At 34.2% G+C, this 17610-nt stretch overlaps 2 protein-coding genes and 1 pseudogene across 14 annotated transcripts in view; 2 read left to right on the top strand and 1 right to left on the bottom strand.

Annotated features, from left to right (window-relative positions):
• LOC105146467 (uncharacterized) overlaps positions 1-1911 on the top strand; it is a 32352-nt gene extending 30441 nt beyond the window's left edge. Inside the window, exon 3 of the mRNA XM_011056794.2 lies at positions 1816-1911. The gene's annotated coding sequence lies outside the window, so the exon portion shown is untranslated. The remainder of the gene's footprint in view (positions 1-1815) is intronic.
• The window catches only part of shi (dynamin-1 shibire), a 159459-nt gene continuing 142772 nt past the window's right edge, over positions 924-17610 (bottom strand). For 10 of the 13 annotated variants that reach the window (XM_087403749.1, XM_087403743.1, XM_087403748.1 and 7 more), the window contains one exon: positions 15711-17454. In XM_087403749.1, coding sequence (XP_087259875.1) covers positions 17391-17454 — 64 coding nt within the window. In that variant the 3' untranslated portion in view covers positions 15711-17390. Of the gene's footprint in view, positions 1454-15710; positions 17455-17610 lie in introns of those variants that run through there. The other 3 variants (XR_015544319.1, XR_015544320.1, XM_087403747.1) reach the window with 2 other exon arrangements.
• On the top strand, positions 4922-5716 carry LOC147910102 (uncharacterized; annotated as a pseudogene).

The following is a 17610-nucleotide window of genomic DNA, read 5'->3' as shown; positions in this document are numbered from 1 at the left end:
CGACGACGACGACGACGACGACGACGACGACGACGACGACGACGACGACGACGACGACGACGACGACGACGACGACGACGACGACGACGACGACGACGACGACGACGACGACGACGACGACGACGACGACGACGACGACGACGACGACGACGACGACGACGACGACGACGACGACGACGACGACGACGACGACGACGACGACGACGACGACGACGACGACGACGACGACGACGACGACGACGACGACGACGACGACGACGACGACGACGACGACGACGACGACGACGACGACGACGACGACGACGACGACGACGACGACGACGACGACGACGACGACGACGACGACGACGACGACGACGACGACGACGACGACGACGACGACGACGACGACGACGACGACGACGACGACGACGACGACGACGACGACGACGACGACGACGCTCCTCGTTGTTGGCAGGATTCTCCTCTCTTTCATTTATTAGTTCAGCGTCACCACCGGTTTGTACTGAAAAATTAAGCAAATCTTGTTATACATTGATATTGATAAAATAAATTATGCTAAAATATTATGTTAGATTGCGATAATTTGAAAATGTTTATAGTTATAATATTAATATATATCATATATAATCGTATGTATAAGCAAATATCACACGTAAATCTTTTGTTACATTCGAAGTACTGACTACGTTTAACATACTAAGGTAACTCATCTTTAGTTGCTTTGTTCATTCGCGTGAAAATCTCCAGAATATCGATTCGATTGATTTGTATTATTCGAGCGGCATATATGAAATATCTAATAAAAAATTCATAAATGAGAATGCAATTACGAGAAAAATATATAAAAAGTTTAATGAAATATTATTACCTTCAACATCATGAGCATAGTGTTTAGCTTCTTCCTCCTCCCCATCTTTCTCTTTTTCATTCGCGTCTTCTCCAAAGCTTCTTGCGTCTCTTCTAACTCCGCGATATTGTCGGATTCCATCACCGAAATTTCGCCACTGTTATCCACTTCCCCCTTCTCCTCCTCCTCTTTCTCTTCTCTCTCCTCATAACTTCTTCCTCCTCCTGCTCCTCCTCCGCCTGTTCTTCTTCATTTTCTCGCACTAAAAAGTAACATTTCGTTATCTTTTGCATAACCTACTGTGGTTTTTCGCTAATTTTTTATAACTTATGTGATCGAATAAGGGGGCTCCATTATGCGTATATGGACAGAATCCTGCGATTCATCATTTAAAACACAATTATATTTTCACAATTATATTAGTATTATTATTCTTATTTATTATTCTTATTTATTATTTGATTATTATTATTCTATCCTTACAAGAACTGGTTCTTATAATAAGAAATATTTTAAAAATCCAACTTACCAGATGATAATACAACCACGAGGATGTCGTGCTCATTACGGGTGTAATCCCGTACGCCTCAATTCGTGCTCTTACTAGAAAATTAAATATTTTTCGCAATAAGTTTATTACAGTTTTTTAAGATTAATTTGGGAAATTTGGGGGATTATTAATATTTCAGATTGATTGCGTTGAAAGTCCGACCATATCGGCATGTAATTATCATTTCTGAAATTAATTCATTTATTTGAAAATATATATATTATTCAACATCTCAACACTCAGACTGTAGTGACGCTTTGTATTTAAATTAATGTTAATTAAATATTTTTAGTAGCCTATTTAATTCAATTTGCAATTTAATTTCTAATTAATTTTCATTATTTTTTAACTTATGTACTGGTCGTACTGGTACGACTTCATCAATCGCTTGTTCGACTGGACGTCGTCGCCTCAGACTAAGCCGACCTAACGGGTGTCCTCCACGATACGGAATCGCCCGGTCTACTATGAAACAAATGTTGGAATTTAATAAAACGAACTTTTAATAAAATTTTCTTTGATTTATTTTAAAAAATATGATGTTATGAGGGCAAGTCAAAAAGTTCTTAGAAAATCAGTCAGAGGGCACTCTCAGTGTCATGTCACATTACTTTTTGATAAGTAGCATCTTTCCGCTTATTACTGTCAAATTTTGAGTGGAATTCATCGCGTGGTTTCATTTCTGTAGACGAAAGCGAACAACTTTTGTATTTTTTGCAAAATGGAAAAAAAACGAGTTTCGTGCAGTGATCAAACATCTACATATGAAAGATTTAACGAAAGAAATCCGAATTGGATAATGTTCATAGCACATCTGCACCACCGTTTGCGACTGTATACAATTGGGTAAATGAATTTAAACATGATCATATATCCACATGTGATGTACCTCGTTCAGGATGTCCAATTGAGGCTGCTATGCCAGAAATCATAAATATAGTATAGATAAAGTTTACAATGTTGTTTTGACTGATCGACGAATGAAAGTGCGCGAGCTTGTTGAGGCCACAGACATATCACATGGCACAGTGATTTCAATTTTGCACGAACAATTAGGTATGGAAAAGTTATTGGCAAGATGGGTGCCGCGTTTGCTCACTGTGGATCATAAGAGCGACCGTATGACGATTTCAAAACAATGTTTGAAGATGTTTCAACGTAATCCAGATGAATTTCTGCGTCGATTCATTACTGTGAACGAAACATGGATTCATTACTTCACACCTTGACGAAGGAACAGTCAAAACAATGGACTTCACCGAGTGAACCAGCTGCGAAGAAGGCGAAGACCCTGAAATCAGCTGGAAAGGTGATAGCAGCTTTCCACAGTTTTTTGAGATGCACGCGGTATAATTCATATCAATTATCTTTCGTCGAAGCAAATGATCAATGGCGATTACTACGCAACCTTATTGGACCGTTTCAACAACATTTTAAAGAAAAAACATCCCCATTTGGCGAAGAAGAAAGTGCTCTTCCATCAAGACAATGCACGGGTTCACACGTGCCCGATACCAATGGCCAAATTCAACGAATTCCACTACGAATTGCTTTTTCGGCATTCGCCAGATTTAGCCCCCTGCGACTATTTTCTGTTTTCAAACCTGAAGAAATCAGAGGAAAGAGATTCACCACCAGAGAGCAGCTCATCGTCGAAACAGAGGTTTATTTTGAAGGATTGGACAAATCATATTATTCGGACGGCTTGAAAAAAATGAAGAATCGTTGGATCAAGTGTATTGAACTGAAAGGAGACTATGTTGAAAAATAAAAATGAATCGATCAAAAAAAAAGTGTTCTACTATGATTTTTCTAAAAACTTATTAATTTATCCTCATACTGCTTACCTCCAATGCGACACTTGAAGTCAGTTATGTAACCCCCGGCATCGTCTTCTTCATAGTTAAAGCACGTACTTCTAAATGATGCGAGATTATTTCCATTAATCTCGTATCGTCACCGCAATGCCTCAGCTTGTGCATAATGCATAGCAATGTACTGGAGCATTCTCCTGCGAAACACCCAAAGACCGAATAATTTTCCTCGTCGTTTTCTGTTAACTTTATCAGATAATCAGCTGCAACTAACTTCTGATTCAAGTTGCGAGCGACGATAAAGAATTTTGTAAGTATCGATTCGCGAAGTATCATTTTATCGTGCACGAAACCAATGATTTTATAATCTTTCAACGAAAATCAACTCTTGACAAAGAAAATCAACATAAGACTAATCCTTAACTCACATGATACGCTGTATTTATACTTGTGATAGTCAAATTCCTAAAGAAGGATGAGTCAATAAAAATTTCTAGTCGCGCCGTAAATCTAGTTGGCAAGTAGATGTTGTCAATTTTTCCGATTGATTTCCTTCCTTTTACACGTAGAATACGTTTTACACGTATTTTCTCGAAAAATTTTCAAAGTGGGAGATGATGAAAAACTCTCTGATTACGAACAACATTCTAATAAACTTTGACAACATAAATTAACTCCGTTCCGTGCATATGAGCATCACTCCCACTATCGTACGTCTTAGGAAATTTCTTTCCTCTCACTCATGTTATTATCTCAGAAAAGTTTGTCACATGCTTTTTCGTACGATGATATTCTTATTGCCGGAGTAATTCAACCTTTTCCATTTTTTGCCATTTTTTAGAAAGATTCTTTCTTACTATTAGTCGACAAGCAAAAAATAAACTTTTGCAATGAAGAAAAACGAAATTTCATTCCTATATCAGGCAGCGCTTGATTTTTGTTAGATTTTTTTTGACATAAGAAAGAAAAATCGTGGATTCACTGAACATAACTCACGTCACTTAAATTTTGTTCTTGACTTTCATTATATAACTAAGATTTAATTTTTTATGCTATATGAAAAGTTTATGACGGTTGACAAATAATTTTTCTCAAGGACGTTTCTTTTTCGTTAGAAAAGAATTTTTTTAAACATTAAGATTGCTTTTTTGTTCAAATTAACTTTCATGCGTATCCTTAGTCCCAGTCGTGCTAGTGAGAAATATTTCTAAAATTTATGAAAAATAAATTCGACGTTAAAATATTTTCTTTACTTTGGCGAATTATTTTCAAATATAATAGTACTTTATATTCGAGCAATCTTGATGATTTATTCGATTTTTTACGAATTTTAGCATATTTGCGACATGAAATATTTCCGCTATCCAATTTCGAAAAAATTTTTTCTGAAACATGCTAACTGCGTCACATAACAACATAGCAAGATTCTTCTAGAAAAGTAACAATTTAAACAAATATTCTGCGCGCGCAGATTTTCGAAAAGCATATATAAAAGCGCAAATCGCTTTAGTGTTACGATACTTTAGTCGCGTTTCGTTGTTCGAAGAGTCATCACTTCGAGATCAGTCGTCCTAGTTTTTCTTTATTCGTGTGAGAAACATTCATCCAAAGTTTTTCGCGCGAAGCAACATGGCTGAAAGACAAGAAATTGGAAATCACTTTGTGCCTAATAATACCCGTATGATAAACAATATTACCGAACGAAATGAGCAACAATATTTGCTGCTTTCTATGACGTACCCGCTCAATTCCTCTCATACGAAGAAATTACACGTGGGATTACAATCTATAAAGGAAGGAACCTTCGAGTCTATCGTCAAATTGACTGGCAATTACGCAGAAGGAATCAGCTTTCATTCAAGCTCGTGGAAACAATTTCAAGAGAATATGGGACTCATGAACACATACCTAAACGGAAGTAGCAAAATCAAAGTAAATCCTATCTCATTCGTAAACATATTTGTCAGCTTCACCTCCGCCTATGAGACGAAAGCTATACTAGTGAAAATTTTCCAAAGGAGACTTCATCAGTAAGTACGCAAGTAGAACCAGCATAACCGCCGATGAAGAAAAGAAAATCTTACTCCATTGTGATTGTAATACAGCAAACTACATTTCAAGGAATGGAAAAAATAATCAATTGTGTTGATGCGCATGTAAAACAACGTCTAGCTGACGTCTATTATCGACAATGTTAATGAATGCGCCCGATATTTGATTAAGGAGATAAAGTTGCTTCTAACTAATTCCTACATCGACAGCGAAATCAAACTCACTTTTCGAGGCAACAAAGAAGATATTGAACGCTGCGTGAGAACACAAATAAAAAATTTGACATTTTTGGAAACATACTTTAATATATTGTTTTTAGAAATAACTGAATTAAAATTCAACGAAATTGTTAACATAATTTTAATGAATCAAGGATTATGATTTTTATAATATATTCTTTCATATAGTATAATTCTTTTATCAATATAATAATTTTTTTTGTATCTTAAACTCTCGACTATTTCACATCCCAAATATCTCAGCATTTCAGGCTTAAATAATGAAGATTTTTATCATATTTAAATAAAAATATCTTCGGCACAGAATAAGAAATTAGTACAGAAGAAATTTATTCTCAAAAAACGAGTAAATCATCACGTCGATTAAGACGACGCGTACCACCACGAACTTGTTCATTCCTGTTTTACCTCCCCTTTCTCCGAGTGAAAGCAAGAGTCTCCTGAAAATACTCGTAAAAGTTATCGTCATACATAATAAGAAAAAACCTTTTTGCTAAAACGTCAGTACGTCGGAGTCGCTGCAGCAAAAAATGACCTGCAGAACAAAAAACTGTGCGCTATTTATATCCATTGCCTGCACCTTCCCCCCTTCCCCCCCGTAACGAAAAAATATCTCGGCCTCCATTTTCCTTGGTGTCCCAGTATTCATTCCTGGCGACATCCCCACTCTTCTTCAGTCATCGCGATTATGGACAGAACCAATCAGCGCGTGGGCAGCCATATACCGAGCCAATCAAAACGCATCATTTAATTACCTCATTATTCACACCCTCGCGTCACCGATCAATCAGAGCGCGCCATTTCTCAGAGAGGCCACGTCCCCGGCGCCGGAGGTGGAGTGATGGGGATTTGTTTTGACGGCCCATGGTTGCCCGTATACTACCACGTACTACTGCCTATTTCTTTCGCTAATATTACATGGAGCGCGCTTTGCGCGCAGTTTACGGCACGAGCTAGTGAAAAACTTACATCAGTATGAATTTTTTAAAATATATTATCTTATTTTTATATACATTTTATCGATACTCTTTTTTTTAACAGATTTACTTAATAACTGCGTTTAAATCAATTAATTTTCCATAAAAAAAAAGTGCATAACAGTGTATAGTAATGTGAGCTTGTTACTAGCCCGCGCCACAAACCGCGCTATATAATATCAGCGAAAGAAATAGGCAATACGTAGTGCGCGGTTTCCTAGTTACTTAGTTAGTTACTATTGGGTTGGCAAGAAAGTAATTGCATTGTTTTAAAAGGCATCATTTTAAAAACCGCAATTACTTTCTACCAACCAATATAAATATATCTTGATAGAGTAAAGTTTTTAGACTTTAAGAAACTCTTTTTTAAATTGCGATATGATAATTTTTAACGGAGTTATAAGCAATTAAAATCAAAATGATCCTTTTATTTAATCCGTGATAACTCAGTAATAAAAAATTGTAGGAATATTAAAAAAAAACGATTTTGTAAGGAAAGTATCAACGTTATAATGTTATAAATATCAACCTTTCACGATAGGTAGTCGAAAATTTTCTCAAATTTGTTTTGGGCACGTTACAATCCCACAAAGTGAAAAGAAAATTTTCTGTTTTTTCAGCTCGTAGTTTTTGGTATGTAAAAATTACTAAACTCATATAAACTTAAAAAATGTGGTAAGCTTTTAAAAGTAGAGATTTCAAGCTTTAAAACCCTTTTTTTAAATTTAAATTTCATTCATTATTGACGAAGATATTGTATACACAACTTTGAGTTAAAAAAAACGCATTACTTCCTTGCCAATCCAATATTAGTTACTGTACCGCGTACCGCGCTCCATCTAATCGCATCCTGAGACTACCAATTACGGTCAAAGTTAGTTCACTTTATGTAATTTTATCTATGGTTAACGCCAAAAAGTTCATTTCTTTCTAGCGTTGGCGGGTCACAATTAAGCTTGATCGGCGTTGATGAAATCGGCTTTTAAAAACAAATTCACTGCTAATGCAAGAATTTGTATATTTAAAGCAGTAGATTTTTTGTTTTTAAAGCAATCAATTTATGTTTTTAAAACAATGAATTTGTGTTTGTAAAGCAGTAATTAAAGTAGTGAATGTGTTTTTAAAGCAATGAATTTGTATGAGTTGTATTATTATTAAATTTTGATTGCTTTTCTGTGATGATTTTGAGAATGTTTGAGATCATTAATTCGTAGAAAAGTAATAATTCCTTTGTTTAATTAATGTTAATTGTTGTTGGACGTGTGTATAAAATGAGTGTAAATTCATCTCTAGCACGATCTTAATTCTCACTAGAGCTATTAATTTATTGTTCTTTTTCAATAACTTAATTCATTATACACACACATACACCGGCAACAGCAACGAACTATCGAAGGTTCGAGAACGATTCAATCACGTGCGCGAGCGCCGCGCTCCAACGAACACGTCACATGCGGCCACCAATCCCATGCGCGGATTTTCTGTCGCGCATGACTGTTACGTCGAAAGTCGATAGAAAAAAATCTGAGGCGCCAATCAATCTTATACAACGAATGCCACGTAAAAATCATAATTGTGGCAAAATTTTATTGGAATTTATCAAGAGGAGATCCCGGGCCACGAAGCCAATATGCGCCAATCGTCCCCGCTCTCGCTCTCTTGATGTTCAGAGTCTCGCTATTGTATCGTGTAGAAAACTGCCCCGTGAAAAAAAACACCACGTGGAACCGCTAAAAGGAAGATTCCTTCGAGAACCGCCGAGAAATCGCCGCGATTTTCTATCGCTACTGAGTAAGAATTTGGAAAAGATGATTGTGTGTAATACTTTGTGATAATTTTCAATTTGTGCTGAATTTGTTGTTATGAAAAATAAAGTAAATTTTTTGTTAAACCACGAAGAAACGTAGTTCTTCTCATTTTTGTTATATCAGCCGTGTGCCGTCCTCTCGTTTTATTTTTTCGCGCGGTGCATTCCCGCACAGTCTTCATTAATAAAAGGTACTCCAACACATTTCTTCGTAAATGTTTTATGTTAAATTTGATTAAATAATTTCTTAACCCGAGAACAGGCACTTCATTTTTTTTACTTAAACGATCACTTGGAATACTTTTTACACTCCAGTTAAAAAATTGTTATTAACTATGTATGTTTATTAGCAATTTATTTTATAATTTATTATTTCTAAGAACATTATATAAGGACATTTAATCAATATTTTCTGTAAAAGTTAAAGAGAAACCAAGAAAATATTAAATAAATGGAAAAAACACATTAAATAGCTTATTATGACAGTATTGACAAAAAAGGAAGATATCAATTAATAAAATACTTCTATATTTTTTATGGAATTGTATATTTAAAGATTCGTAAAGAATAGTTATTAAAAAAAATAATAAAATATATTTGGTAAAATCCATCTTATAACAACTTAAAACAAGATTAAATCATACTATCATATAAAGTCATTTATATTGTATTGACTTCTCATAATTATTAAAAATGATTTATTTTTATCACATGAATGATGTGAAATATAATAATGATTTATTATTATAATTTAATAGAAAATTAAGGTAAGAATGGGCAATAGGAGTCAGACGCGATAATTTTTATGCAAATTAATACACAATTATGACACAACAATATTTATTGATTAACGCGCTTACATGTTTCGGCTCACTTTTGAGCCATCTTCAGAGAGCCGAAATATAAACGCGTTAATCAATAAATATTATTGTATCATATATAATTATGTATTAATTTGTGCAAAAATTACCGCGCCTGATTCCTATTGTCCTTTATTACCTTAGTTTTCTTTTGATAGTAAGGAGTCTCAATCAATCAACTTATGTTTTATAATTTAATAGTTATTATTATTTATTATATTAAAAAAACAAAGTTTATCTTGATATATACAAAGTATACATACAAAGTATACATATTATATAACAATGTGTCTGAGACAATGTGTCTGAGCATCAAATTAAAGTTTATATTTTAACTTGATGACATGTTTTATTTATTAACTGTTCAAAAAATTCTTTTATTTTATTATAATTGTTTTAGGCTCGTAGCCCTTTGTCTTTCTGTTTGTTTATTTTATTGAGCTTTGTTACTATTATAGTTTAAACTTTATATATTATTTTATATAAACTTATATAAATTTTATATAAATAAAAAAAATATCGTTAATCTTTTAAAATATTTTTTACTTATATTTGAACTTTTTATTACGTAAACGATCACGTGAGGTGTTTTCTACACCCCAAAGGATTTCATTAAGCTGTTACTACATGCGTCGAAACTGCTTTCTGTTGTACAGGTTATGTTCCGGAAACTTCAACTGAAAAGTATAAATTCCCGGTAAAGAAAGTTATTGTAATGCGAGCTTTGTTTTTCCGATGCTGGAATGTAAAAAACACCTCACGTGCCTGTTTTCTGGTTAAAAAGAGTGATCGCGAAAATCACCTGTTTTTTTTTCGGCACTCAATTTTGGAACTGAACTATGTATCAAAAATTTTACTTTATATTCAGACATTAATCACAGAGAGGTTTAAAGATAAGGTCAAATTTATTATCAGAGTAGAGAGGGATGAAATCAAACGGATTTTCGCATAGACATAATATGTGAATCCCCCCCCCCCCCTCCAACTATGATAACGATAGTTACCTCAACCTGAAACTTCTTTATAATTAATATCTCATTGCTGTATATTATTTGGCACACAAGTCAAAAAAGGTCCTTGAAGATCTAAAAAACGGGCAAAAAGAACCTCTTTTTTGATGTTACTTTTTATATTTGTATATGTAAAGCTTATGTTAAGTTCAGATTGTTATTTTAATATGTGATTGTTATAATGTTATAATTTTATTATTCCAACCCAAATAATGACAACTTTAATTCTCTGTCAAATATTATTACTCTTCGAAAAAAATTAATGTATTAAATGAAAAATTAAAATCCAGATGCTACAATCTTAACTAATCAAGTTAAGTTCTATTAAATTAAAAAGTAAAACACAAATGGTATTATTTTTTGTTATTTATACAAACTTATCTTTTAAAAAAAGGTAAAAAAAAAGCGCTAAACATGCAAGCTTTTCATGAAGAATCATTTGGGCCGGTTTCACCAACGCTAATTACTTAATTGACCGTGGAACTGACTAATTGCATTTGCTGTTTAGTAGAATTGACCATTTATGGTTGACACCGATTCGACTTAATCGAGTTAGTGAAACCGGCCTTTTGTATATAATACTAAATATCCAATCCAATTAATAGTAGTTTTAATTTTTTTTCAAGGATATTCTTATTGAAGATCTTCTTATTCCAATCCAAGTAATGACAACTTTAATTTTCTGTCAAAAATTATTACTCTTCGAAAAAAATTAATGTACCAAATGAAAAAGTAAAATTCAAATACTATAATCTTAACTAATAAAGTTAAATTTTATTAAATTAAAAAGTAAAACACAAATAGTATTGTCTCTTGTTATTTACTCTAATTCTTAATTACTTAACTCTAATGACATGTATCATTTGTGTAAAAGATTCGATATCAACAAAATTGGCGCCAAATTAAATTCCATGTAATTCGGATACCAAATTATATAAATAATATTAACTTTAATAATATTCCTATAAAAGATTTGATATCAAGAACTAGCGCAAAATTAAATCCCATTTCTTTATACTATGCCAAATTAAATAAATAATGAATATTAATCTAATGATATGTATTATTTGTATTAAAAAAATTGATATCAACAACTGTGGCGCCAAGTTAAATTCTACTATCAAAATAAAAAGTAAAACCCAAGTGATATTATCTTTATTATAAGTTACTTAATTCAAATGGTACTATCTTTTTTTTATGAATTTTTATGAAACCTAAGTATACGTATATCTTATTGAAGGATCTTTGTATTCCAATTCAAATGGTTTAAATTCCTCTTAAATGAAATTATTATATATCACAATTTATTCAAAAACATTTTCTCTTCCAACTGAAGTAGTGGTTATTTAATTCTTCTTCAAAATATTATACAAAACATTGCGTTACCTTGCTCAATTTAAGTGTTATCAAAAAAATTAAAGAGTTGACCGTATAAAATGAAAAAATTTAATTTAAATAGAAAAATTTTTCATGTAAAACACTTGGCGCTGCTATATCTTGATACGAGGGGTATCCAGAAAATAAGTTCCGTTTTTTTTACAAATAAAGTTTTTATTGAAAAAATCTAAAATTTACATGGATAATACTTGACAACTTCTAGTCTTTTTCTACATAATTCCCGTCAATCTCAATACATTTTGTATATCTGGAAACAAGCTTCGAAATCCCTTCTGCATAGAAACTTCCCGCCAGTTCTTTAGTCCAGTTAGTTACAGCTGTCTGAACTTCCTCGTCGCTTTGGAAGCGTTTTCCGGCCAAGGACTCCTTCAGTTTCGTAAAAAGATGGTAGTCCGATGGTGCTAGATCCGGGCTATACGGTGGGTGGGTCAAAACATCCCAACTAAACTGATTCAAAAGTGCAGTTGTTGAAGCAGCGACGTGCGGCCGAGCATTGTCGTGAAGAAGGGACACACCTGCCGTCAACATCCCCCTTCTTTTGTTTCTGAATGGCCCGACGCAGCTTTTTCAAAGTTTCACAATAGCGCTCCGCATTTATTGTTGCTCCTTGAGGCAAAAAATCAATCAGCAGAATTCCTTTTTGGTCCCAGAAGAGAGAAACCATGATTTTTTTGACGGACTTGACCACTTTGAACTTCTTTGCAGTTGGAGAATAGGTGTGCTTCCATTGCATTGACTGTCTTTTGTTTTCTGGTGTGTAATGGGCGACCCAGATCTCGTCTCCAGTGACTATAGATTTAAGGAAGTCATTTCCCTCATCCCTGTAACGGTCCAAAAATTCTTTACCTGCAGTCACTCGTGTGGCCTTGTGTAGAGGAGTCAGTTCTCTGGGAACCCAACGGGCGCAAACCTTGCGAAATTCGAGTTTTTCTGAAACGATCTCATGGATAAGACTTCGGGATATCTCTGGAAAAAGGTTGTGGAGTTCATCTAAAGTTAAACGACGATCATTGCGAATCGCATTTTCAATTTTTGTCGTCAACTCATCCGTGATAAGGGAGGTCTGCCTCTCCCACTTTCGTCTTCAAGCGAATGTCTTCCTGCCTTAAATTCTCGGACCCATCTCCGCACCATAGATTCACTCATCACACTCTCTCCATATACAGGAACAAGCTGTTTGTGAATATCAACCGATTTAAAATCTTGAGCAAAAAGAAACTGAATGATGCCGCGCAAAATAACTCGAGAAGGAATCGGAATGGAGGTGGCGGGACGCGAAGTGGAGGACTCCATTTTGATAACCTCTCCTGACCGTGTTTCACGAGCTACTGACGCCGAACACCGCTCATTCTATTCGGTAGCTTCCCCTCTTCAATGCTGTGTTGCCAGCTCGCTCATACATCGACCTTACTAAACGTATAATACAAACGGAACTTATTTTCTGAATACCCCTCGTATAATAACAGTAGTAAAATATGAATGTAATATTTAGAAAAATAAGAAAAATAATACTTAGAAAATGTAATATTTAGAAACATAACATAAATAAAAAGCATGTTAATATGAAAAATTAGAATCATTTATTCATATCAAAAAATATGAATAAATAATTATAAAAAACGTGATTATAAATCAAAACATACAAAAAGAGTAGCATAAAACCGCAGCATTAGGTATTGTTTGTGAAATTTAATAAATCATTACCTTAATAAAAAATCTTTAGACGTTTCGACTACAATCTGGCCATCTTCAATAAAATAACAAATATCTAATTATAGATATTTTATTTTAGAACTAATCATTTTGTAATACGACAAACACTCCGCCAAAATATTTTCTTTTCTCGCAAGGGGGGAAGATGTCCCGGACGGTAAAAATCAATCTGACCGGGTGTAGTTCCCGAACTCGAAGCAGCGTGGCATTTTAGGGCGGAAGCACCGTTATAGAGCGGAGAGACAGAGGTGTGTCGTTGTTGTAAAACGTGCGTGACAATAAAACTTGTATCCGTGTGAAATATATTTTTGGCACTAATTAAAAAAAAATCCCTCCCGTGTCCCTGAATCCTACCTGACAATGTCATCTCTACTTCAATTATAACCAGCTAAACTAGTAATGAAATTATATAGATATAATAAAAATATCATCATTTAACAAATAAAGTATAAACAATTTACATTATTATGAGACAACATTGGGTAAGTGTCGGATAATCTAATCTCGCTTGACCGATGTCGCGCTCCGTGATTAGCCTAATATTCGGATTGTGTTCGACTTGCGAGTATACACATCGATCATTCATTTTATTTCTAATCAGAGAAACAAAACAACATAGCTCAATTATTTTTACGTTACAACTTTTTTGAATTTAGTTGGATTACTTAGTTTAAAACGAAAAATATTTCCTACTTATAATTTTGAATAATTTAGTAGCATTTATTTAGTAGCATTTATGGTTCATTTTTAAATAAAAACTTTTTTTATTCAATTAAATTGAAAAACTGCATTTCATATTCAGAATTTGAATTGAGTAGTATTCACGATGCACAGAAAATGCTAATATTATTTTTGAGTTGAAAGGCATAGAAATATGCTCTATGCAATTTCTATAAATGAATAAAAATGCATTTAGGATTGAAAAAGATTCATTTTAACATTCATGAATCCGTATTTCTGAAAATCTGAATCCATTTTAATTCATTTTAATCCATTCTCGTTTACTGGGCATTGCGACAATCGTAAAATGCTAGAGGACTTTTCTTCTTAGGTTAGTCCATTCTATCACATATTGGGTCATTTATAAAGTATCCGGTTTTTTGTCACTAGATGGTGTTGATGATCATATATCGGGCAACACTAATCAGATTGTGTCAAACGAACGCGCGTCTGAAAGATGACATTTTTTGTAAACAAAGTTTGGTGATTCATCAATCGTGTCAAAAGTTATATTGGTTTGAAAATGAGTGAAATTTCTGAAGAAATACGCTATGTGATGCTTTTTTATTACAAAAAAGACAAAAACGCAGCACAACATGCAGAAAAATTTGTGAAGTTTACGGCGCGGATGCTGAAAGTGAACGCAGGACGCAGGAGTGATTTGTTCGATTTCATTCTGGAAATTTTGATGTCAAAGATCGACTTCGCTCTGGTCGGCCAGTCACTAAAAAAGTCGATGAAATTTTGCAACTGGTCGAGCAAGACCGGCATGTGAGCTGTCAGGAGATAGCCAATGCACTAAGAATCAACCATGTGACAGTTTGGAATCATTTGAAAAAGACTGGCTACGCAAAGAAACTCGATATTTGCCAGATGAATTAACGCAAAGAAATTTGATTGATCGAATTTCCATCAGCGAAACACTACTAAAACGCAACGAAATTGACCCATTTCTGAAGCAAATCATCACGGGCGATGAAAAATGGGTGAAATACAAGAATATCGTTCGTAAAAGATCATGGAGTAAGCGCGGCGAACCACCACAAACGACTTCAAAGCATGAATTGACGGCAAATAAAGTGATGCTGTGTGTATGGTGGGATTGGAAGGGAGTCGTCCATCATGAGGTGTTACCACATGGCCTAACGATTAATTCAGAGCTCTACTGTTCACAACTGGATAGATTACAGGAAGCGATTAAGAAAAAACGACCAGAATTGATTAACAGAAAAAGTGTTGTCTTCCATCATAACGCCAGACCACACACATCTTTGATGACGCGCCAAAAATTGAAGGGGTTTGGTTGGGAAGTTTTGATGCATCCACCGTATAGCCCGGATCTTGCACCGTCTGACTACCATTTGTTTCGATCTCTGAGAACTCTCTTGATGGAAAAACATTGGCCGACAAAAGAGCTGCAGAAAATCACTTGAAAAAGTTTTTCGCCGATAAACCACAAAAGTTCTACACGGATGGAATTATGAAATTACCCGAAAAATGGCAAAAGGTTATAGATAATAATGGCCAATATATACTTGATTAAAATTGATTTTCAATAAAGAAAAATTTCATTCAAAAATTGAACAAAAAATCGCGGATACTTTTTAAATGACCCAATATATGAAAAACTTATCACTAATTTCCAAACACACTGTATAATTTAAAACACCCTGTATAATTTATGGCAAAAACAGAGCATTACCCACAATGATAAAACGAATTATTTCGTATTAAATATTCATTTATTTGATTCATTATATGTTCTATACACATTGATCATCAGTCAGTGTTATAAGATTGGCTAGCGCTGGTTAGCGCGTAGTAATGTTTGATAATACAAAAATCTCTTTCGTCCTAACACATTTACGTGTAATACTATATTTGTAAACTCTATATGTACAATTTCCGTCATTTATAGTTTGTCATTTTGACTTCATTTACAGAATAATTGTGATGCGTTTTCCAATACCGCCTTCGTCGCGTAGTTATTAACATTATGATGCAAAAATAATTATAAAAAGATACTTATAAAAATAATTGCGCATGCGTCAATAAAAAAAACAAATTCTAACGATTGCTCAAAATAAATATCACTATTTTCATCTTTTGTATCTTTTATATACCACTCATTGCAATATAATGGCCCTACTGTTTACACTTCGTTGTTCATCGCAGAATTTCTAGAGATCCTTAAAAATAGCATCGTTATTGTACCTAATAAACGATCATCTTGGCACGATTAAACAAGCATATCTGTTTCATTAATAATGCATTGATCACAATAATTTATATTTCCATGTGATTTTTCATAATTGCAAAATTTCTCTGGAATGCTGATAGCGTGCTCTGATCGCAAGCTCCCCGTTTCTCACGAAATGTGACTTAGTCTCTCTGTTTTAATTAATTCTTTTATAATTGAGGTAACTGAGTTGCTCATACTCGTCTTGTATGTGAAAAAAAATCGCTTCTACACTATTTCCATCACGAAACTCACGACAAGAAGGATACGATTAGAAGGATACGATTGTATTTCAAATATCGCATAAAGGAAAGTAAAAAGGAGTATTTAAGGTAACCAGTAAAGTTTTTTAATTATTCATTTGCAATTTCACGGTTACAGATCATTAATTGAAATTAAGTTATATAATACTGTGATTTCGACATTTCTCGAAAGACTAAACTCGTACTCTTGAGAGAATACTTGGAGTAGTCTTAACTTGTACATAATACTGATAATCGCGATTTTAAATGGCTTTTTAAATTAAACAAAAACGAGAAGTGCTGAATCGTCCTTCTTGTAAGATCTCTGTCGTTTCGCACGAAATTATCCTTTTAAAAATACATCTGACGCGTGTCGAGCGCAGTGTTAATACTTAGAACTACATCTAATGCGGGTCTAGCTGTACATAAATCATAAATAAAAATAGAAGACGAAATATACACCAGAGAAAGAAATGGTTGAAGAAGTGACTGATGGAGTCTTACTGACTGTTTCAACCATCGAGAAACGAACAAGCAATGTTTTTTGCGTCTGACCTTCATCTCTTCTTTCTTCTTCCTCTTTCTTCTCTAGTATTCGCATAACACAGCCTTATTCCTTCTTTTCTTTGCACAAATGGTTCCTTCTTGCGTTTATTTACTTCTCGTGATTCCTGTCATTGTCGGTAAATATCTACAATCTTCGACATTAAGGCCGCTGAGATCAGAATATAGGACGCTCGCTTTAAGAGATCTTTGTGTTCTCATCGCGTAACTTTCTTCAGTCAGCCTTGCCTTGCGGTACATCTGGTTCGCCATCGTCTGTCATTCGGGACGAGACCTTTCCTGATGCTGTCTTGGACTATTGCATCTTGTGTAGCATAAGCTGCTGTCTTGTATGCCATTGCTGTGTCGGACTAGCTCAGTTTAGTCGGCCAGAATATGGTCTGTCAGGAATTCGGGGGGGAATATTAGGTACGGGACGCCTATAACATAGATAGATATTGATTGTTGGATATGTGCTTATGAAATACAAAACAAAAACACGATGTAGAGGGGGAAAGGGAGTGATCATTCAACGAAAGAGACATGATATTGATACATAAACAGACAAGCATGAGAAATTCAACGTTAAAAAAATT

Source organism: Acromyrmex echinatior, chromosome 3 (genome assembly GCF_024713525.1).
Source record: "Acromyrmex echinatior isolate Ae372 chromosome 3, ASM2471352v2, whole genome shotgun sequence".
Classification (NCBI taxonomy): Eukaryota; Metazoa; Arthropoda; class Insecta; order Hymenoptera; family Formicidae; genus Acromyrmex; species Acromyrmex echinatior.
The sequence above is the reverse complement of the archived record's forward strand: the minus strand, read 5'-3'. Positions and strand labels throughout refer to the sequence as shown.